Source organism: Crinia signifera, chromosome 1 (genome assembly GCF_055691185.1).
Source record: "Crinia signifera chromosome 1, ASM5569118v1, whole genome shotgun sequence".
Classification (NCBI taxonomy): Eukaryota; Metazoa; Chordata; class Amphibia; order Anura; family Myobatrachidae; genus Crinia; species Crinia signifera.
This window is the reverse complement of record NC_139217.1, coordinates 433,871,102-433,895,195: the sequence shown is the minus strand read 5'-3', so window position 1 is coordinate 433,895,195 and position 24,094 is coordinate 433,871,102. Positions and strand designations below refer to the sequence as shown.

The following is a 24,094-nucleotide window of genomic DNA, read 5'->3' as shown; positions in this document are numbered from 1 at the left end:
AGGCTATTTGTCGATGTTGTCTTACGAAATAGTTCTGTCGCAATTTTGTTACTACTGTCCCTATAAATCCTGAGGTCCAGGAACGATATGCTGGATATACTGTGTTCAAAAGTGAACTTTAAGTTCAAGTTATTTTCATTCAATGATGATATGAAACTGCATAATTGTTGTTCCGTGCCGTTCCAAATAATGAACACGTCATCGATGTATCGCATCCATGTGGTGATACAGTCCACAAATGTCTGGTTCTTCTCGCTAAATACAATCTCACGTTCCCACCATCCAAGAAAGAGGTTGGCGTAAGTGGGGGCACAGGCCGCCCCCATCGCCGTCCCCCTTCCCTGGATGTAGAAATGGTTGTTAAATAAGAAGTAATTTCTGTGCAAGACAAAACTTAATAAATCCAATAAGAAATGTTGGAAATCTCCCAGGCCTTCCATTGTCAGGAAGTATTCCACAGCTTTTACTCCCAAATCGTGTCTAATACTGGTATACAAGGCTTCGACGTCTAAACTGACCAATAATTCATTTTTATCAAGATAAACGTCATTGATTTTTTTAAGAACGTCTGCTGTATCCTTAGTATACGATGGTAATGCCATCACATGGTGCCGGAGATGGGTATCAAGAAAAATACACGCATTTTCTATCAGTGCCCCATTCCCCGACACGATTGGTCGGCCTGGGGGTTCTTGCAGGTTTTTGTGAACTTTTGGCAACATATAAAATGTTGCCGTTCTAGGATTAGGGACTTGTAGGAATTGATGTTCCGTTTTTGTTATTATGTTGTCTCGTAAGGCTCCATCAATAATCCGCTCGTACTGGATCTTAAAATTTGTTGTGGGATCAAACATGGTTTTGGCATAACAAGATGTGTCGTTGAGCTGCCGGTTTGCCTCTTTGAGATAGAGGTCGGTGGGCCATAAGACTATATTCCCACCTTTATCAGATGGTTTCACCGTTACATCCTGCCATTTTTTGATTTCCTGTAGAGCTTTACGTTCAGCTTTGTTGATGTTACTTAGGGATCTAAATTTGTATTTATTTTTCTTATGCAGTTTGTCCAGGTCTCGAGTAACCATTTTTGTGAATACACGGATCTCCGGACAAGTGTTGTCGGGAGGGAAAAAGGTTGAGCGTTTTTTGCATATGGTTCTTGTCCTCTGATCTGATTCCTGTGTGTCCGGATTATTTTCTAATTCCTCCACCATATCTATTTAAATGCAAACTGCCCACCGATGTATTTATTTAAATGGAATGCGAGGACTAGATGGTGGGCGCAACTCCCCCCCCCCCCGCTCCCCCGGAGCGACTCGGTGGCCGATGCCACATCACCCGCCCCCCCAGTGGAGTGACGCGGCAGTCCTCACCACATCACCCGCAGGCCTCTCCACCAGCCATGCAGCAGTGGAGCCATGCAGCGACGACCCCATCACCTGCCAGCCCCTTCCCTCCCTTGGAGCGATGCGGCCACGGCTGCATAATTCCCCCATGGAGCAATGCGGCAGCCACATCACCCCCCCCCCAGAGTGGAGCGGGTATATTTTTTATATATATATATATATATATATATATATATATATATATATATATATATATATATATATATATATATATATATATATATATATATATATATATATATATATATATATATATATATATATATAACCTTTTGTGATCCTGGCACTCACTGCATACACTTGCAAAACGATCTGGTGCCTTCCGTGGTATCCTCCGGGCAAACAGCCTGAGAGAAAACTGTAATACCTTGTAGGTGCGGCGGCACTCAGTCACAAACGAAACTTAGCTCACAGCCTGTTAGACGCGTCTAACAGGCTGTGAGCTAAGTTTCGTTTGTGACTGAGTGCCGCCGCACCTACAAGATATATATATATATATATATATATATATATATATATATATACACATATATACACACACACACACACACACACACACACATATATATATATATAGCTGATGCATTTAAATGAATATATTGGTGGCAGTGGGCAGAAAATGTATACACATTGGTGGCCAGGGCCATCAGGGTGCACTATGTTGCCGGGGAGCAGTGCTGTCTGCTCCTGTGTTGAGCAGGGCGGGGGGCCGGGCGAGTGGCCGGGGAGCAGGGACAGCAGCCGGACGGATAGAAGATGACAGGAGCGGCGCGCTGCGGACCAGCTTGGTGAGTATGACAGGCGAGGGGCGTGGGGAGGCACCGGGGCGGTCCGCCGGGCTGAAAGTGGTTAATCTTTCAGCCCGGCAGGCGTACACACATGGCGATGATGGATGAAAAACCATCCATCATCGCCACATCTGCTGGTAAAACCAGCAGATGAACCACTTTACTAGCGATGATGCGGGAGCGCGCATCATCGCTAGTCGGCAATCTCTGGGGCATACACACTGGGCGATTTTCAGCAGAAAATCGCTCAAAACGGCTGTTTTGACCGATTTTCAGCGGAAAATCGTCAAGTGTGTATGGGCCTTTACAGTTTATGGCAATAAAAAAAGTCAACCAACACTGGAGAGGAGAAGATCTCATTAAGTCACTCAAACAGATAGAAACCAAATGGATATATGAATTAAATACTTTATTACCCAAAGGCATGAACATCGATTTTGAGTTAAATGCATTTTTGTAAGATATCCACTCCATAACCATATTTTTTCTTATTTTTCTTTTTCCTTCTCTTTTTCTATTTTTGTAAAAATAAAAAACACCTTCTTTTTTAGGACATTATGTCCATTTTTTATCTCAATACCCCTTTGCCAAAAAAGCAACTTGAGGTTCCCACCATTTTTTATGTCAACATCCGTTTTCACAAATAATGTTTTTTGAAAGTTTTTATAAATAAAAAACGCAATGGAACCCAGAAAATGCCATTCTTGAAAAAGTGCTTGAAAGCACGAAACACGTAGAAGAGGCTGCTCAGTGTCACCCCAGTGTGCTCCCCACCTCTGGAAGCAAGCTCCATCCCACCGGAGCCCAAGCGGCACCCGCCGCATCAGGCGCACCGTTAGTGCTGACGGAAGAAGAGAGAGGACGTGCGGCGTCTCCACCGCCCGCAGCGTGCTGATCTCCCAACCCGCCACACTCAGTCCCGGCACTAGAGGTAGGGTTAGTTAGGACGGCACACTCCACAGACTTTTACACCAGCTCAGAAGAGCTGTAAGCATTACAACTAACCCGCATTTTATTTTCAGGTGTTTTTCTCACTTATTTTTCCTTTCCTTTCTCTCATTATCCATTCTTTTTCTAATTAGCGCTCATTCCCCCTAACTTTATTTATCTGCTTAAACATATTGAGCTGCTTTTTTCACCCCACTCCAGCGCAGTGAAAAACACCCCATTTTTTATTCCAAGTCTGTCTGTTACCCAATTTGTTTTATCACCGTCTACAATTGTAAAATGCAACGGAACCTGCCGCGCTATATAAGAAACGGTAAATAAATAAATGATAAGTCTCGACAAGCCATGTTAAGCCCAAGAACCTAAGCTCAGCCGTAGAGTTGTGAAATGGAAGAGTTCACCGGTGGAGGTTTTTCCAACTTCCTGTGATTGTCCACCGGGAATGGGTAAATGGGTATGTGGACAGGAGATGCTTGGAAATCTGGAATCTTTTTGTCTGGATGTTTCCAAGCTTCTGCTAGTTGGTCATTCAGTTCCTGAGAAACTGGAAAGGCAAAATTAGGATTTCGCAGTTTTAACAAAGGCTGAGAGGTCGGAGGCTGAGAGTCAAATCTTTAGCACCGGACCCACAGCCTAAACTACCTGAGGACCCATCTCCTGTGGGTCCTTTGCCAGTAGAAACTCTGCATTAGAGTCCTCTACAAACCTCACACTTTGTTGCCATAGTTGATAAAGAAGAAGTCACAATTTACATGAGTTTTTTTGTGTTTTTTTTTTGTCCCGAATTTCAACGCAAGTTGACAAGGACAACGAATCAGTATACCGCTGTGCACGCCATGCTTCGGGCACACTATTCTTTTCTTTCTCCATGCCCTAGAGCAGGCATGTCCTCTAGGGCAGGCAGGTCCAAACTATGGCAATCCAGCTGTTGTGAAACTACAAGTCCCATCATACCTTGCCACAGTTTTGCGATTAGGGAATACTAAAACAATGTCAAAGCATGCTGGGATGTGTAGTTTCACAACAGCTGGAGGGCCACAGTTTGGACATGCCTGCCCTAGAGGATGGCAGGGTACGAAATTGACGTTGACACAAGTCAGTTTAAAAAAACAAAACAAACAACAACAACAAAAAAAACGCACGTGAAAAACCTCATGTTGACCTTTCCATTGTCAACCTTCTGACCCTGTTGACCTTAGCCATGACGACCCAAGCCCTGTTGACCTTCATTGTCTCGACTTAGCGACCATATCCCAACCAACCTGCCTATCCATTTGTGCAGTAATTCTCACATTTTCTGTATGCTGTGATGTTCCGTTGAAAATATAGAACAATTATACCTCCCAACAATAGTTTTGCCTAAGCAGACATTATAATTACAGGTCTGCAACCCACACTTCAGGACACTAGCCATTATTCCATCATAAAAATGGGGACAGAATGTGCAAGGCTAAAAATAACTGGAATGACAGGCTTAGAGCTCATAGACTCAAGTGTTAAAGAACAAAGCCTATTCAAAGTCGAGATGAAACTATTTTTCCCAGCTTTTATCAGTTTGACGCATGGAGACTTTGAGAATAGGCTTCTGCGAACTATGTACTTAATGAGCACTACCACAGAACTCCATTATATTGTTCAGTGAATTATCCCTTCTCAACACTGCAGGTAAACGTGAAATTGGACTTTTCCCTTGAATATACATATACTATATGTTTTGACCTCTGGCATTAAAGCACATTAAGGCAGATGTATTAAGCCTTAACAATAGATAAATTGCAAGGGTGATAGAGATAAACGTCCAGCCAATCAGCTCCTTACTGCCATTTTACAGACTGTGTTTGAAAAAAGTCTGTAAGGAGCTGATTGGCTGGACGTTTACCTCTCCTTATCACACTTGAATTTATCTCTTGTTATGGCTTATATTTATATTTATATTTATATTTATATTGTTATGGCTTAATACATCTGCCCCATTGAATGGGCTTAAAATTTCCAGTACCAGTTTTCAGGCTTTGCAACATCTCAAAATTCAGTTCTAGAAAAGGGAAAGGCTGCACTAATTAAATGCAAACATAACAAGAGCTTGGACAGGCCTGGGTAACTGTGGGGGTGGTTCGAAAGTTATGACCACACCCCCTAAAAAAAAAAAAAGTTAAGAAAATCTAAAACACAGTGAGCTGCACCGTGCAGTGCTAAGGAGGAACAGCACACTGCAAAGCTGGGTCCACTCCATCAGTGCACCAAAGCCCATCAACGTGTCTTCCAGCAACTCAACGGGCCCCCTACGAACCCCTCTGACAGGTGCACTGAATGCAGTCTGCCTCCAGTAGCATAAGCTAACAGCAAGGATGCATTATCTGGCCCTTAATTTGTTATTGCCAACAGCTACAGAAAAAAGGAACACTAAATGGAGTATTAGAACAGACCAGGTGGTTCCAACGCCTCACATTTATTAGGATTACAATTTATAAAAAAAGGTGCTACAAAATGTTTGCAGCGCTGTACACAGAGCACACATTAGAACAATACAGGCTACACAGAACAGTAACTGAATAAAAACAAACAGCACAGGTAACAAATTAGCAGCACAATTCATTCGTAGTACACAATATAGCTGAGATGTAGGGAAGCAGAGGAGTACTCTGCATGCTATCAGGAGTAGGTTGCCAATGGTAGAGATAATTAAAATACAAGTGAGAAGAGTTGCGGTTATAGATGGTAGGTAAGTTCTGCAATTGAAATGTAAGAAAAGGGCTGTGAGAACAGGAGCAGCTTACATGTCAATGCGGCGGCCGTCAAAACAGATTTGATATTGCCATGCTACAGGCTGGGTTTTACAAAATGACAGTTAGAAATGACTGGTAGATTATAACTCTTCATTTTATCACTTTCTGATGCTTTGTACATATGGCCCTATATATTTGTTGCATGTATGATTTACTGCATTGGTTCAGCGAATACCCCTTCTTTTACACCAGCTTAAATAACCTGCTTTTTTGCAAGGGAGCGCGCAAATATCCCGGTTTGCTGGCAGTGTAAAGGCACCCATTTGAAATGTCCCGCACCCGGTGTACAACACCATTACACTTCAGGCATGCTATCTGGTCTAAAGCTCACTGAAACTAGGCTTTTAAAGATGAGGCAGTTACACCTGTTGCAAAGCACCTAGGGAAATAGTTGACACAACCTACGATAAATAAAACGGTGCGTATGAGAAAATGTGACAGACTAATTAATAATAAATCTAAAACAAAAAGCACTAATCCTCTGCATTTACCTCACCGTTCCTAGATTTGGGATACAATATTATTTGCGACCATGACATCTAGGAATGGTGAGTGCTGATGATTAGTGCTATAATTAATTTTTAGATATATTTTATATTATATATACACACACTATAAAATTTGGAGGGAGATATTTATATAAAACAAATGACAATCTATGAAAACACACTACGGCAAAATACCACATTAAACGGTGCAGTCATACTGTGCAGAATTGCAACCTTTAACACAAAAATGATCTTAAATTTGTGTTTTCCATTAGCCATAATTGTATTTGTTACTACGGATTTGATAGCTTCAGCGTTCGGCTTGTTGTCAGGACTCAAGAAATAATATCTAGACCGGACTTATTTTTTCAAGTAGTCTCGATTGAGTAGAAATGAATTGAGCAGGACGCAGTTAAAAGGTTTTCAGAGTAAGCCTTCATATCGCCACTCAAGATTGCAGCTGAACCTTAAACCGAGCTAATTCATGTCAGTTTCTCAGAAAGGGCCATTAGCCGCCATCGGTTATTGTCAAAGAGGTTTTCCATCTATTTTTTTGCATGCTACTTTTTTTCTAACCAAAAAATGTCAATGGCTGAAAATAACTGGAGAGATTATAGGATACGCTTTTCTGTCTATTTCCAATCCATTTATTTCCTGTACATAAATCTCTACTTAGAACAAAGATCAACCATAAAGGGCAGTATTCAATGAGAAAAATTATCTGTGTTTTATGGAGAATTTTAGCTTTTTTCGCCTTGGACGGAGCATTTTGCTCTCCAAAAGTGAACCACCCTATTCAATGTGAAATATTCGCCGTCTTTCTAAGTGATTTTCGCCGTCTCTCTCCGTGTAGAAATTCTCCATCTTTTGATGGAGAGCTGGAATGTGAACTTTTAAACTAAAAGGTTTTTTTTTTTAAATTTTGGTGTCAAAAAAATCAGTTGTTTTTTCCTGTGAAGGGGCATGTTATTTTTATTCATGTGCTTATAGCACATGAATATATATTTAATTTAAAAAAAATATATATTTTTGTAATTTTTTCTTTTTTTTTTTACACAGTGCAGCCAGCAGGGGGCCGGAGCGCTCGAGCCGCTCATTGGATATTCATATATTCACTGCACCCGATCGTTAATATGCACGATCGGGTGCAGTGAATACTGGGTCCCCCGCTGGCTATAGGGGGGGGGCAGCCTGTGCTGCCTGGGTCCCGGGGAGCCCACCTCCCCCCCACATTCCTCTGGAGCAGCCAGGGAGACTTTAATCTCTCTGGCTGCTTCCGTCCCCCGGCTCCCTGAAAGCTCCCTGCCGCGGACGCTCGTCCGCTGCAGGGGTTAAGACTTGCCACGAGTGGCGGCGAGTCTTAAATACATTGAATAGTGGGAGCAGGAGGCTCCGGAACATGGAGAGTGCAAGGCGAGAGAAAAAATCTCTCGCCATGCACAGAGAATTTTTTTCATTGGATACTGCCCAAAGAATATATTTTAGCTTTGACTTAAATTAGGACTTTTCATTGACCAAAAACCATTTTATGCAATATGCACGTGCACCCAAACATCAATTAAGTTCTGTTTAGACAGGAAAATGAAATGCCCAAAACAAGTCGCACCCCCCCCTTTAAGTCTAGGTGCACATGGACACATCTGTACCTCAGCGCCACAGGCGCATGGGGGTGGTGTGTGTGCTCCGGTGCCGTGGCGTTCCCAGGCGGGAGAATGGTTGGCCGGGGTGTAGGGGTGCATCGGAGGCCGCCGGTGAAACTCACCTCTCTGCTCCAGTTGCTGCTGCACCCTGGCGCTCTCCAGTGCCCGGCGCCCTAGGCAAATGCGCTGGCCCTGCTTTACCTTAAAACTAGTTTTACCATTTCATAACTAGATCAAAGTCTATGGTCTTTAACAAACTTGACCGTCGATTTTGTATAATGTTTACATATATTTATCTAGAACCAGCATTTTCCATAATGTTTTACAACTGGGAAGTGTGTATAGCAATTGAGAGACACCGGGGTTTAACACAAAGACAACATAAATCTTCGTTGCCAGTGCATAACCCCTGGCACAAAACTTCCTGATCAACAGATGCTCCTACGTACTTGGTATGCCAGAACCCTTGCTTTGCTTGCATGGTATTAAATAAACAGGAATGCACTGAATGAAAATGAATTTGGTTGATTAAAATGAATATTTTATAGCTACGATGCACGATTGTGATGAATTGCACGCATTTTACAACATTTTGTTAAAAAAAAAGTGTGCCTAGTATTAAATATGTATTGATTCAATTCTATTTATGATTATGATATGGAATATTTATGACTTTTGAAGCCACATATCGAACTGGTGATGAATATATATTGAAATTATGTACCCATTCCCCTGGTTGTGTAAAAAAAAAAAATTTTTTATATTTTTTTTAAGTTATTTGCACACCAGGTTATTGAAGAAAGAAAAAAAAAAAATTAATTTTTTGAAGCAGATGTTAGAATGGAATATGCATGCGCCGCATGGGGGATTTAAAAAGAAACACTGAACACAATCGAGGCAACTCAATGGTCAATGGTTAATTCCCCTTTAACCCCTTCCTGACGCAGCATGTTTTTGCCTTCCTGACAGAGCCCTTTTTTTCAAATCTGACATGTATCACTTAAGTGGGGATAACTTTTTTTTGCTTTTACTTATCCCAGTGATTTTGAGATTGTTTTCTCGTGACACATTGTACTTCAAGTTAGTGGTAAATTTGGGTCGATACAGTCTGTGTTTTTTTGTGAAAAATACCAAAATGTCGTAAAAAAATGGAAAATTTAGCAATTTTCAAAATGTTAAATTTTCTGCTTGTGAGACAAATAATCATACCACTCAAAAAAAGTTAATAACTAACATAGACCATATGTCTACTTTATGTTTCCATCATTATTTCAGCCTCCTTTTAATTTTTTTGGACACTAGGGGCGAAATGTAATAGGGTGCGATTTTTAGACTAAAAAAAAAAATCGCACCAAATCGCACCTTTAAAAATCGCATTTTTTGCCGCAAATTCGCATATGTAATGAGATGCGAATTAGCGGCAAAAAAATGCGATTTGCCGCGATTTTTAGTCATGAAAATGTGCGCATTTTCAGTCATGAAAATGTGCGCATTTTTATAAATGCGCTTTTGTGCAAAAAAAAAAAAGTAAAAAAAAAAACGGCGTGGGGTCCCCCCTCCTAAGCATAACCAGCCCCGGGCTCATTGAGCCGGACCTGGTTCCAAAAATACGGGGGACAAAAAATCTGGGGGTCCCCCGTATTTTGAAACCAGCACCGGGCTCCAACAGCCCGCGGTGTCATGCCACAGCCGGGGGACACTTTTTATACAAGGTCCCCCGGCCAAAACATGAGCACCGTGGCTGGTCAGCCTTGGACGGGGTACCTGGAGGAGTGGGGACCCCCCCAATAAAGGGGTTCCCCCCCCCCAGGCTTCACCCGTCCAGGGCTGAAGCCCGGGGCTGTCACCGGCGTCCGTGGCCAGTGGACGCCGGCCTGATAGGGTTAAATCCATCATACATATCATTACATTGCTTTTTACCGGCGAACTACAAGTGCCAGCAGACCTCCCCCGCATGCTGGGACTTGGAGAACCACAAGTCCCAGCATGCAGGGCATTAATGGGCCCGCTGGGACTTGTAGTCCACCTGTAAAAAGAATGTTTATAAAAAACACACACACAGAGAAGTACAAGTTTATTACACACACACACCTCAATTTTACACCAGCATACTTACCATTCCTGGATCCAGCGCTGGTCTGGCTGCTTCACAGCCGGCTCCCCCCGCACTGACAGGCAGCGGGGAGAACCGGCTTTCTCCGTTGCCTGTCACCGGCTTTCTCCGTAGCTTCTGTAGCGCTGTCCCAGTGCTACAGAGGCTGAGAGCGTGATTGGCTGAGCTACAGTATGCGTCTCCATGGAGACGCATACTGTAGCTCAGCCAATCGCGCTCTCAGCCTCTGTAGCACTCGGACAGAGCTACAGAAGCTACGGAGAAAGCCGGTGACAGGCAACGGAGAAAGCCGGTTCTCCCCGCTGCCTGTCAGTGCGGGGGGAGCCGGCTGTGAAGCAGCCAGACCAGCGCTGGATCCAGGAATGGTAAGTATGCTGGTGTAAAATTGAGGTGTGTGTGTGTAATAAACTTGTACTTCTCTGTGTGTGTGTTTTTTATAAACATTCTTTTTACAGGTGGACTACAAGTCCCAGCGGGCCCATTAATGCCCTGCATGCTGGGACTTGTGGTTCTCCAAGTCCCAGCATGCGGGGGAGGTCTGCTGGCACTTGTAGTTCGCCGGTAAAAAGCAATGTAATGATATGTATGATGGATTTAACCCTATCAGGCCGGCGTCCACTGGCCACGGACGCCGGTGACAGCCCCGGGCTTCAGCCCTGGACGGGTGAAGCCTGGGGGGGGGGACCCCTTTATTGGGGGGGTCCCCACTCCTCCAGGTACCCCGTCCAAGGCTGACCAGCCACGGTGCTCATGTTTTGGCCGGGGGACCTTGTATAAAAAGTGTCCCCCGGCTGTGGCATGACACCGCGGGCTGTTGGAGCCCGGTGCTGGTTTCAAAATACGGGGGACCCCCAGATTTTTTGTCCCCCGTATTTTTGGAACCAGGACCGGTCCAAGAGTCCGGGGCTGGTTTCAGAAATACGGGGGACCCCTATGCTTTTTGTTCCCCCGTATTTTTGGAACCAGGTCCGGCTCAATGAGCCCGGGGCTGGTTATGCTTAGGAGGGGGGACCCCACGCCGTTTTTTTTTTTATAAAAACACTTTTACACATTTTTATTAACAGAACCATGCACAGATCTCAATGATCTGTGCATGGTTCTGTCAAATTCGCCTGTCAGAACCTGGTCTATTTTTTTTGCGATTTTTGGTAACATTTACCAAAAATCGCACCCTATTACATTTGCGAGTTGTATACTTTATAATGGGAAAACATCTGGATGCGAATTGAAATGTGACTAAAAATCGCACTTCTAAAAGTGCGATTTCGCGGTAAAAAGTGCGATTTTTTACCGCGATTTTCAACCTATTAAATGTGCGATTTTCGGAAAATGTGCGATTTCGGCCGTTTTTGACCAAAAATCGCACATGTCTAAAAAATCACACCCTATTACATTTCGCCCTAGGAGGCTTAAAATATGAATAGCAAATTCTCAAATTTTCAAGAAAATTTCAAACACTGATTTTTTTAGGGACCAGTTCAGTTCTGATGTGACTTTGAGGGACTTGTATGTGAGACACCCCCATAAATGATGCCATTTCAAAAACTGCACCCCTCACAGTATTCAAAACAGCATTTTGGAAGTTTGTTAACCCTTTAGGTGTTTCACAGGAATTAAAACAAAGTGTAGGTGAAATTTCAAAATTTCATTTTTTTTGCAGATTTGCAATTTTAATACATTTTTCTAAGGAACACAGTAGATTTTACTAGAGAAATGTGACTAAAAATTGATTCCCCCAATTCTTTTGTTTTCATAAATATCCTATATGTGGCCCTAGTGTGCACGTTGACCAAACCACAGGCTTCATAATAGAAGGAGCACCTACTTGATTTTGGAGCCTCCTTTTTATGAGATTATTTTTTAGGCACCATGTAGGTTTCTAGGCACCATAAGATGCTAAAAGTTAGGAACCCCCCCACAAGTGACCCCATTTTGCAAACTACACCCCTCAGGGAATTCATCTAGGGGTATAGTGTACATTTCAAACCCCCAGGGGTTTCACCAATTGTGGTACAACTGGGCTATGCAAATGAAAAATTAAATTTTTTACACAAAAATGCAGTTCTGGCTCCAAATTTTTCATTTTCACAAGGAATGAAGGAGACAAAGCACCCCAAAATCTGTGCCCCAATTTCTCCCGAGTACGGCAATGCCTCACATGTGACCAAAAAATACCATTTGGGTGCATGGCAGGACTCAGAAGGGAAGGAGTGATTTTTGGATTTTGCAGCTCAGATTCTGGTGGAATGTTGGTGAGTGCTATGTCGCATTAGCAAGACCCCCGAAGCACCAATACAGTGGAACCCCCCCACAAGTGACCCCATTTTGCAAACTACACCCCTCAGGGAATTCATCTAGGGGTATAGTGTACATTTCAAACCCCCAGGGGTTTCACCAATTGTGGTACAACTGGGCTATGCAAATGAAAAATTACATTTTTTACACAAAAATGCAGTTCTGGCTCCAAATTTTTCATTTTCACAAGGAATGAAGGAGACAAAGCACCCCAAAATCTGTGCCCCAATTTCTCCCGAGTACGGCAATGCCTCACATGTGACCAAAAAATACCATTTGGGTGCATGGCAGGACTCAGAAGGGAAGGAGTGATTTTTGGATTTTGCAGCTCAGATTCTGGTGGAATGTTGGTGGGTGCTATGTCGCATTAGCAAGACCCCCGAAGCACCAATACAGTGGAACCCCCCCACAAGTGACCCCATTTTGCAAACTACACCCCTCAGGGAATTCATCTAGGGGTATAGTGTACATTTCAAACCCCCAGGGGTTTCACCAATTTTGATACAACTGGGCTGTGCAAATGAAAAATTACATTTTTTACACAAAAATGCAGTTCTGGCTCAAAATTTTTCATTTTCACAAGGAATGAAGGAGACAAAGCACCCCAAAATCTGTGCCCCAATTTCTCCCGAGTATGGCAATGCCTCATATGTGACCAAAAAATACCAGTTGGGTGCATGGCAGGACTCAGAAGGGAAGGAGTGATTTTTGGATTTTGCAGCTCAGATTCTGGTGGAATGAATGGTGGGTGCTATGTGGCATTAGCAAGACCCCCGAAGCACGGTGAAATGATGAACCTAATAATCCATAGATGTGTGGTATATTTTAAAACACTCCTTTATACATAGGCCGGGTTTGTCGGGGCAAGTTTCACAGTGGAAAATAGTATCCTTTCTTATTCCCTTTTTATAGCAAACTTTGCACTTTTTTGTGTCCTGCCCTTTCTTGCAGTGGAGGGGATTTCGTTAGGAAAATGCTGCCCTGGTACAATACGGGGGCCAGTACTAGAAGTACTGGGGCCCTCTGCCTGCTGGTTCCCAAATATTAGGCCCTTTATGACTTCCTCTTGAAAGTGCATAAATGTCCCCCTCTGGCTGGTAGAACGGAATAGCACGTAAGCGTTATACAGTGCCATCTGGATGATATACACGGCCAGCTTCTTGTACCAGATTTTTGTTTTCCGCAGGGGACTGTACGGCTTCAGTACCTGATCTGAAAGATCCACTCCGCCCATGTACTTATTGTAATCTAGGATACAATTAGGTTTTGAGGTGTGGGTACTGGTACCTCGTACAGGGATGCAGGTGGTACTGTCTCCATGAATTGTTGTCAGTATAAGGACATCCCTCTTGTCCTTATATTTGACCAACAACATATTTTCGGTGGATTGTGCCCTGCTTTCACCCCTTCTCAGTACTTGGGCAATGTGCGTTTTTGGGAGGCCTCTTTGGTTCTTGAAAACAGTACCGCAAGCTGCTGTACCTCTTGAACCAAGGGCCTTAAACAGGGGGATGCTAGTGTAAAAGTTATCCACATAGAGGTGATAACCTTTATCCAGGAAGGGGTGCACTAAATCCCAGACAATTTTTCCACTAACACCTACGAGGGAGGGGGGGCATTCTGGCGGTTCAATTCTTGAATCCTTCCCTTCATATACCCTAAACCTGTGGGTGTACCCTGAGGTGCTTTCACACAGTTTATACATTTTTATGCCATACCTTGCCCTCTTACTGGGAAGGTACTGGCGGAATTTAACCCTTCCTTTAAAATGTATAAGGGACTCGTCGATACAAATACATTTTTCAGGGATGTACATCTCTGCAAATTTGGCACTGAAATGATCAATGACCGGCCTGACTTTGAATAGCCGGTCAAAGGTGGGATCATCTCTGGGTGGGCACTGTGCATTATCGGTGTAATGTAAAAATTTAAGGATTGTCTCAAACGAGTCAGAGTCATGGCCATACGGTAAAATGGGGTGCTGTACAGAACATCTGTACTCCAATATTGCCTAATTTCTGGCTTTTTTACTATGCCCATATGTAACACCAGACCCCAAAACGTCATCATCTCTACTGCATCTACAGGGGTCCACCTAGCAAATGATGACGTGGGGTTTTGAGCAATAAACTGCTGGGCATATAAATTACTTTGGTCCACCATTAAATTTATAAAATCATCAGAGAAAAATCATTTGAAAAAGTCAATTTCTCTGAGACCTGTTGAATCAAATTGGATTCCTGGGATGGCCAAAAACTCAGGAACCTGGGGCTCAAAATTGTCTGGTGGTGGGGTCCATACGGGATCAATCATTTGGGGGGGGGGGGGGTCTCAGCTGCTCTACGGGGGCGTCTTAGAGGGGGTCCCTCATCACTAGAGGAGGAAGATGAGGTTAAGACGAATCCTTCAAATTCCCCGCTTGCATCACTGGCTGTGTCAGAGTCAGAGGCAAGCATGGCATATGCCTCCTCCGCTGAATACATTCTTCTGGATGACTGGGATGACATTTGGGATGACATTTGGGATGCCATTTTTATTTTTGTGTTTCTGTAAGTGTAATGTTTCAACACGTGTATAGTGTAGGGGGGGTACAAACTTTATTTCAACACGGGGGGTATGTAGTGTGTAGTGTGTATGTAGTGCAGAAAAAAAAATGCTTTATACAGGAATTTGATCCCAATAAAAAAAAAAAAAATTGAAGGGGTAAAAAAAAAAAAAAAAAAAGGTCCTGCGCCAAAAATTGAGCACAGATGTTGGTCAGTAACGTCCGTCACTGAACAGCGCTCAAAGGCAACAGGACACCCACAAAAGCAACGTGGGTGTAAAAGGCCACAGGACACCCACAAAAGCAACGTGGGTGTAATAAACCACAGCACTCTCCAAAAAAAAAACAATTTAAAAAAACTGCAGAAAAAAAATGATATTAACCCTGTGCCAAAAATGCTGTTCAGTGATGTACGTCACTGATCAGCGGCCACAGGACACCCACAAAAGCAACGTGGGTGTAAAAACAAAACCCCACTGCACTCTCCAAAAAAAAAAAAACTGCAGATCAGTGATGCAGTGATGCAACACTGATTAGCAGTGAGGGGCAGCAGCACACAACTGTGGGTGCAACCTGACAGGGTATATATATATAAAAAAAAAAAACCCTGGACCCCCAAAAAGTTGCTGATCAGTTAATTAATTTAAACTGATCAGCACAAAAGGGGGGGCAGCAGGGGGGGCAGCAGTCAGTTGAGTTGCACAGGCAGCACAACCTTTGGTGCAACTGACAGGTATATATATAAAAAAAAAAAACCCCAAAAAGTTGCTTATCAGCACAGATATACTGATCAGCACAAAAGGGGTGCAGCAGACACAAAATATAGCACTCTCTGTCACTGCAGCAGCAGCACACAGGAAGTCACAAGATCCAGGAAGCATCCAGCTGCTGGCAGCACGCTACCAGCGGTGATCAGGTAAGTATCAGGCAAGGATCAGGTATGTATATCACGACAGATTGGTCGGTGACCGCTCTGCACGCAATTCCAGACCGGAATGGCGTCTGCAGCGCAGTCACCGTTAGTTTAAATGACGCGCCTTGGCTGTGATTGGTCCGTCGGTCCGACGGACCAATCACAGCCTTTGGGGCAGGTGGGGTGAGGTGTGGTCATCACCGGTGACCCCCTCATGCCCCCTCACACCCGACGGTGATTGACACCTGTATTACCGAGCGTCTGATTCGCCGGTAACACAGGAAACCGCTGCGACTGACTGTTCACATTGAACAGCCAATCACAGCGATCGCCGACGGGGGGAGGCATCGCCGCCCCCCCTGGGCATGCAGGGACATGTCTGCTGTCAGGGACAGCAGACATGTTTAAACTGTCACCGCGTCTATAGACGCGGGGACAGTTTAAAGTCATGACGTATATATACGTCATGTGTCGGGAAGTACATCCCGGCCATGACGTATATATACGTCAAATGTCGGGAAGGGGTTAACAAAAGTCAGAGTTCGGCAGACATCTTGCACTGCCGCTGAGCTCGGGCGACAAATCTTGCACCTGATCTTTAATCTAAAGTGACTGGAGATTGCGGGGGGCGTTTTTATTATCACTCTAATTGCGCCCAGGCAGGTTTAGGTGCGTAAACCTGACCTAGTGCCATTTGGGTGCACGTCAGCTAGCCAGCACAGAGGGTTGTGAGCTGAAAGAGGTCTCCCCACAGCACAGCAAACCTGGAAATTGAATTGCTCCATTGTCGCCATCTAGTGCTGGCTGATGGGAGGAACAATGAAATCACCCACAATGTCTTTTGTGTTTTAGGTAAACATACTTCCATCTATTTCTCCAAGGGCACAGGACTAGGAATTGTGGCACAACAGTAGGGTTCATTTAATATAACACTAGCTGAGATACTTAGTGTTGCCCGGGTTTGGTTGTGCAATTGGCATTACTTGAACTTTATCCTTCTTTTGTTTTAAGCTTAACCGCTCACCATGCCCATGGTGTGACTGGCATGCACCTGTCTGTGGTGGGCTCGCGGATCTGACCACTATGTCCTTTACCCCCTTTATGTTATACAACTCTGCCATATCTTGCATCCCACTTGTAGTGGCCGGACCACTTTTTTGGGCCCCCGGCAGTGTCAGGATTGCGGGTGTTAGTGGCTGTGAACCTAATCTGGACCCAATCAATGTCCTCTATCCCCTCTATGTTATACAACTTTGCCATATGTTCCCCGACCCATTTTTTTTTTGTAGTGGCCGGACCTTTTTATGGGTGTGTAAAAAAAACTAAAAATTAAGTGGTTTTCTTAGCATATTTTTAGGGATCTCCAATTTGGACAACTGAAAAAAGCCCTGTTTTCAGGATTTTGCTTTGCCTGCCAGAGGCTAACAGAAGAGCCCATGGTAAGACAATTAATTGAATACTGGCCATAAAGCTGTGTACACGGGGGCGATTGGGGCTGAAATCGCTGGAAATATGGTTGCAGGCGACCATATTGCCAGTGATTGGAGTGCGCACCAGCGATAAATCGCCGGGTGCGCGCTCCCGGTTTCAGCCCCGTTCTAATCGTTGATCTCCTGCGACCAGCTGATTACCTCTGCGGCACCGCTGGCAGAGGTTCCCTTTCATCAGCGACCATCTCTGGTCTCCGATGAAAAGGAGAAACTGGGCAATATATTGCTCAGTCATATATTGCTAGCAATATATGGCTGAGCAATATATCTCCCCCGTGTGTATGGGGCTTAAGGCCTAATTCACCAGGGAGTGCCAATTACAGAAAAAGCAGTTGCCTATGATCAAAAAGTCGCCGCACAGAAAGAAAGTATAAACGTACCTTGCAAAATTGCGAATGCATAGCAAATAGTGATGCATCTGCAGATCCATTCACAAAAATAAAACAAAAAAAAACAACATTGAAAGATTTTGTCCATCTGAGAAAAGCTGGGTACACACCTCAATGATTTTGATTTGCTCCCATACATAACCAGACTTTTCTTCCCACCAGACAGATACATCTTTAAGTGTGTACCCAGCTTAAAGCTGGCCACACATCAGAACGACCTGATCGTATGCAGGTCGTATGTGCTTTAAACGCACATACGATCTGCTTTGGACTACAAGCAAAGCCGATGAATTATGTGCACAGCATGCATGATCTGAGGATCAACCTCCTGACCCGCACATCGTACTGATATTGCTCACAATGTGTACACAATTGATCGCACGACCCATCAAAATAGTGCATTCGGGCCTGAGATCGTTCTAATGTATGACCAGCTTTAATCTAGGGTGTCTACTAATCTGCTCAAGATCCAAACTGGAAGTGATTATCGCTGATGTTAGAGACCCACCCCAAGAAACGCTGATGGCACTCCTGCGTTTTCACAAACACACCCAGAAAACGCCATGTATCCGCCACTAAATGGCGGCTTCCTGTCAATCAAAACGTGCATGCTATGTTTACGAATATTTATATGCAAATTGAGGCCACGCATGCGAAATGTGAATGCTGTACACGTGCAGTCGTTTGATAATAAAACGGATTGGCAATTCTATAAATAGCAATCTAAGCTGAATTAGGCCCATAGGCTATTAAGGTTTCCTATTCCCTTGTCTCCCCCTTACTCGCATGTCAATCTTTGTAGAATGCTGCTATTCATCTCTAGAGCTTTGCATGGTTCTCCCTCCTCTGCAGCATGCTTCACCACCTCCCCTTCCTTCTCAGGATCCATTTCAAACTTTTCACCCTCAAACATAAAACCACTTGCAATCAATCCTGTCCTTCCTACATCTCCAGCTTCATTACTGTCCACACTTGCTGTCACTCTCCCACTGATTGTCCTTCACCTAATCACTAATTAACGCCTCACATCGGCAATGAAGTAACATTTATCAAGCGCATTCTATAAAATTATAAGTAGCAGCTGATTGATTGTGATGGGCAACTCCTCCACTCTTTTGCCTGCTTCACACATCTACCACAATGTGGCTGGCTTAAAACTAAAAGATAATAATAATTATTGTTAATTATGGGGGCTTGTGAGCTTTGTAATTATTATTATTATTATGGTACTTGTGTATTATCACGGCGCCCCCGATGTAGGTCACGCAATGTTTTAATCGCATGCCATGTACCCGATGGCATGCGATGCAACCCGATTTTTGCCCCCTATTCGATGAAAGATTGTATAAGCACCCAAATGGGCACTTACAATGTTAAATGCACCCCCACGCCACCCCCCCCCCCACTATAAACGTGAACCCGAAGCGTGGCGAGCGCAGCGAGCCTACGAGGGGCGGCGGTACGTGTCCTCCGACCTTTTCATACTTTCAATAGAAAGTGTGGCGAGCCCCGCGAGGGGACGCGGATACCTTCACAGGTATCACATTACCCTCGCGGGCTTCACAGGTATCCGTGTCTCCTCGCCTCGCTGCGCTCGCCACACTTTCTATTCTCAACTCTACGCCGACGTGGATAGTGGGGGTATGAAAAGGTCAGAGGACGCGTGCCGCTCGCCACGCTTCGGGTTCACGTTTATAGTGGGGGGGAGGGGGGTGGCGTGGGGGTGCATTTAACATTGTAAGCACCCATTAGGGTGCTTATACAATTTTTTATCGCATCGCATTGTATGCCATATACAATGACATACAATTTTAAAATTGTATGCCATTTTACAATATCGCGCAATATCGCATCGCATACCATCGCATGCCTTATGGCATGCGATGGGCGCCGTGATTATACACAAGTACCTTATTATTATTATTAATAATAACAGTTTATTATATAGCGCAGCATATTCCATTGCGCTTTACAGGAGACAGTGATACAACAAACAGGATATTTACAGACAGTCAAAAGATAGGAGGGCCCTGCTTGCAAGCTTACAATTGTAATGGCATATTATCATTAATTTATATATTACTGCCACATTATGCAGAACTGTAAAAGGAGTATACGATATAAAGAGTCATGTTTTTTCCCCGCTTTGCGCCAGATGCTGGTCACGCTGAACAGATTAACAATTGAATAGCTCCTTCAGGCCCCCAGGGATAACATTTGAAATCCCCCCATAGAGTGCCACTGAATGACACCACTGCTGTCAGTGAGCTCCTCAGAGCAGGGCCCTCTTCCCTCCTGTTGTGAAAGCACTCTTCTTTACACAATTCACAGCTCTCCCATACTCGAACACTCAGTGACCACCTTCGCCCACAAGCATCTAATAGTACGTTGATCAAGTCCTCACTACTTACATTTAAGCTGTAATGTTTATTGAACAGTGGTGCTCGTTACATGTGCTCTATTTTTGTTATTTATTCACCGTAATGCTGTTTTGTCTCCCTGTACTGTTTCTTTGTAAGGCGCCACAAAACGCTTGTGGCGCCTATAAATAAAATAATAATAATAATGTTACAGTTATGGGGGCTTGTGAGCTTTGTAATGGCATATCATTAATTTATATATTTACTGCCACATTATGCAGCACTGTAAAAGGAGTATGATATAAAGAGTCATGGTTTTTTCCAGCTTTGCGCTGGATTTTGGTCACGCCTGAACAGGTTAACAATTGAATAGCACCTTCAGGCACCCAGTGATGACAAGTGATTCCCCCCACACTGAGTGCCATTAAATGACACCACTGCTGTCAGTGGTATATTGCATGGTCATATTAACAATATATGGTACCACGGTCTGACAGCACTTCAGTTAGCTGAGGAACATTTAAGGGTCATGTTAACAAGGTCGGAAGGCTATGTAATAATAAATTATGGCGTGACCCAGAAACAATGAAGTAGGACCCCAATCTTTTTAAAATATGGGTCCCTGGTACCCACTTGTGTCATCTGCAATCACCGCAACAGACTCAGAATGGATTGCACACAGTTCAGATGTTACTTTCTTGCTAATAAAAATAATTTAAAAAGTGCAATCATATGCATGTGCAAAAGGGATAGCACACACAAAAAGGTGTGCTACTAATGTTGCTATCTGTGGTACAACATATCACAATATGCTTGGAGAACACACATTGCAAATAATCAAACTATCAATAGGAGAGGAAACATCGATGATTGCAAGCCACCAGTACTCAATGACCAATTGAACATCCACACACTGAATATGGTGCTAGTGTAGGACTAATCGTTCCTATAGATGTAGAGCAGTCATGTCTCCAGACTGTGCCCATGCTTACAAACTGTGCCCAGGCCACACCAAATGTGCCCACATCTACTATGCCCGTGCCCATAGAAACACCTGGCTGCAAACTAGACACATAGTATTAGTGCATTTACCAGTACTAACCATGGGTGGGCAATAAGCACAGCCTACAAATCCCAGCATGCCCCGATAGGGAATACGCTGGTATGTGTAGTCCCATAACAGCTGAAGTGAAGACAGCCTGAAGTGAAGACAGCCTGAAGTGCTGCCTATTGCCCAGCACTCACACATACAGTACATATAAGCTGCTGGGACCTAGCCTATTGCTGCAGGATTAGGGGGGAGGCTCCAAGTCACTACCAAGTACGTTGCGCTGCTGTAGGCAGCGTCTATGAGGGCACTCACCTGGCACAGCCATGGAGAGAACGGCCACAAGCGGACAGCTGCACAGCTTACGCCCCGAATATCGCACGTATCCGCGCTTCTTTTCTCCCTCAAAATTGCTGGGGGGAAAGAATTACTGATGTACTCAGTTTCCGGCGGACGCATTTAGGTACTGCACCTCAGGCAACACCAAGAATTAGGTGGGGAGGGGGGTCCGTGAACTTAATAATGGGGACGCTGGTGTATAACTATACCTCAGTATCTTTCGTGATCCGTTAAAATAAGACAAAATCGATACTTTGTAATACGCTAATACGTAGGTGGGCTCATTTAGTGTTGTATTTTTGACACCTCCCCCCCCGCACCGGCTGCTGAGTGGTACGACCCGGGCTGCCCATCCTACACGCGGCAGTTTGTTTTCAAGGAAGAACGGAGGGAAAATGAGCAACATCTACATCCAAGAACCGCCCACCAACGGCAAGGTGCGGCGGGTGACCGCAGGGGGGCTCCCCAGGGCGGTGGTGACCTTAATGGGGGCTCACTGGGGGGAGTGGGACGGGTTACACGGGTTTTCAGGAATACGCATACAGAGCAGTGGTATCACATTCACTATATGTGTGTGCTGGGGGAGGGAGATGCAGGGTGCACTTACCGTTCTGGCTTCTCTCTTATTTCTTTTTTTACATCATAGTTGATTTAGGCTGACAGTACAAGTGGTAGGCAAACTGTGGCTGTAACGACTTGCTGGGACATGTAGTTCTACATCAATCAGCTGTAAGACAGCCTCGTAAGGCATCTCTCTTCTGCACCTAAATTGCTCTCTTATGGTAGTCCATGCAGGGGTTGTGCTGTGTGAGGGTTTTCTGGTGCTTGCAGTTCTATGTGCAATGCTATGAATCCTGTGTAGTGTCAAATAATAAAAGCCAATAATAAAACAAAAGCTGAAAAGCAGCAGGTTGCCAAATGCTTATCGCTGTACCACTGGGTTATAGAAAGCATGTTTGTCCTCTAGGGTAGATAATGGAATGTATAACAATTTATACATAGAATAAAAATTCATTAGAAGTGCACTTCAAACATAGATCAGACAGACAGGACAAACACAAACTGAGGAAGCCGCTGATGACTGCTAAGAGGCGGAGAAACGCGTTTTTTGGAGCTGTGTTTGATGCCAGGATATCGCAAAGTGACCCCTGTATACTGCTGCTAAAAATTGTCTGCAAAGTGGGTACACTGCTTTGGCTGCAGCTGCACCCCTCCTCAGCAACTGAGAATATCCAGCTGAGTAGAGGAAGGACTGAGCCCTAACCACACACATAGAGTGGGGACATTTCTGTGCAGCTTGAAGCTCTATCTAAAGAGCAGGACTGGTAACTATGCACACAAATCTGCCTTGTCAGTGTTGTATTGAGAAATAAGCATATTAGTTACCATATATGCCAAGCATCCGTTTGTCTTATGTTGTTTGTCCTGTCTGTCTGATCTATGTTTGAAGTGCACTTCTAATGAATTTTTATTCTATGTATAAATTGTTATATATTGTTTTTTAATAAATAATTCCATTAAGGAAAATTATTATTGTTATATTTTTTTCTGAGTACAACTGCGCTCCTTGGGTATGCATGCAGCCTAGGCAGCATGCAATTTCCTTGAATAGCTTTATCTGTATAGAGGCACACAACCTCTGTTTCCAAGGAGCTGCAATAGCCCTCAGAATCTCTTTATAATTTAAAATTTTTATTTGTTACAAGCACATATTCCTTCTATCCTACCAGCGCTCCTAGGTGACCCCAGGGTCACATTCCTCTTCTGTTGTGTAGATAATGGAATGGCCGTTTGTAAAGCTGATGAAGGCCGCCCTGATTTCACATTGTGAGAATCAATATGTGTACTGATGTTACATGTGTAACTATATTATCAGTCATTTTCCTATAGAGCTGTCTTGTACATTCATGCTTACAACAGGGCGATCAGTAGAAACATCACATTCACTTCCTACATATGTACATAGGGTCCCGGCTATAACCTTTTTGTATTAGTCTGTGCAGCAAGGTATATTTTTAGCCTACTGAAGGTAAGACTAGTTGTGTGTTCACTTTTTCACATCGCACCTCGGACCTGGGTTATGGTCGAGGTGTGGTGTGAAAGCATCAAAGCTTATAACCTGGGTCGAGCAACCTGGCAATTTGACCTGGTTTATAATGGTTAAACCTAGGTCGCCCTCTAATAGGCAACTTATACCCCTTTCACATTGTAGCTGTAACACGGTATATTGCCGTTTTTTTAGTGCTTTAAAACGGTTCCAGCTGCAATGTGAAAGGTACATTGTCAATTTACCGGTTACAGAAAACCGGTATTTTGACACGTGTTAAAAGCAGGATCCTACACGTTTCTGAGCCGTTTTCCCTGCAGTCTGAACAGCTCAGAAACGGTATTTGCTACAAATGATAACCACACTTGATCCCCGCCCACAAGCAGGAAAAAAAACATTTAAAATGACATTGTATGGCTTTCTTTAGGTGAAACGGGTTGAATCTGAAAGGTACAAAACGGTATTTAAACTGCAATATACCTTTACATCATGCAATATGAAA

At 43.9% G+C, this 24,094-nt stretch overlaps 2 protein-coding genes across 2 annotated transcripts in view; one reads left to right on the top strand and one right to left on the bottom strand.

Annotated features, from left to right (window-relative positions):
- The window catches only part of SREK1IP1 (SREK1 interacting protein 1), a 115,742-nt gene extending 94,066 nt beyond the window's left edge, over nucleotides 1-21,676 (bottom strand). The window contains exon 1 of the mRNA XM_083153045.1: nucleotides 21,522-21,676. Within this exon, the coding sequence (XP_083009171.1) occupies nucleotides 21,522-21,534 (13 nt within the window). The 5' untranslated portion in view covers nucleotides 21,535-21,676. The remainder of the gene's footprint in view (nucleotides 1-21,521) is intronic.
- Nucleotides 21,677-21,764: 88 nt separating this feature from the next.
- Nucleotides 21,765-24,094, top strand: part of CWC27 (CWC27 spliceosome associated cyclophilin) — a 251,153-nt gene continuing 248,823 nt past the window's right edge. Inside the window, exon 1 of the mRNA XM_083153032.1 lies at nucleotides 21,765-21,982. Within this exon, the coding sequence (XP_083009158.1) occupies nucleotides 21,941-21,982 (42 nt within the window). The 5' untranslated portion in view covers nucleotides 21,765-21,940. The remainder of the gene's footprint in view (nucleotides 21,983-24,094) is intronic.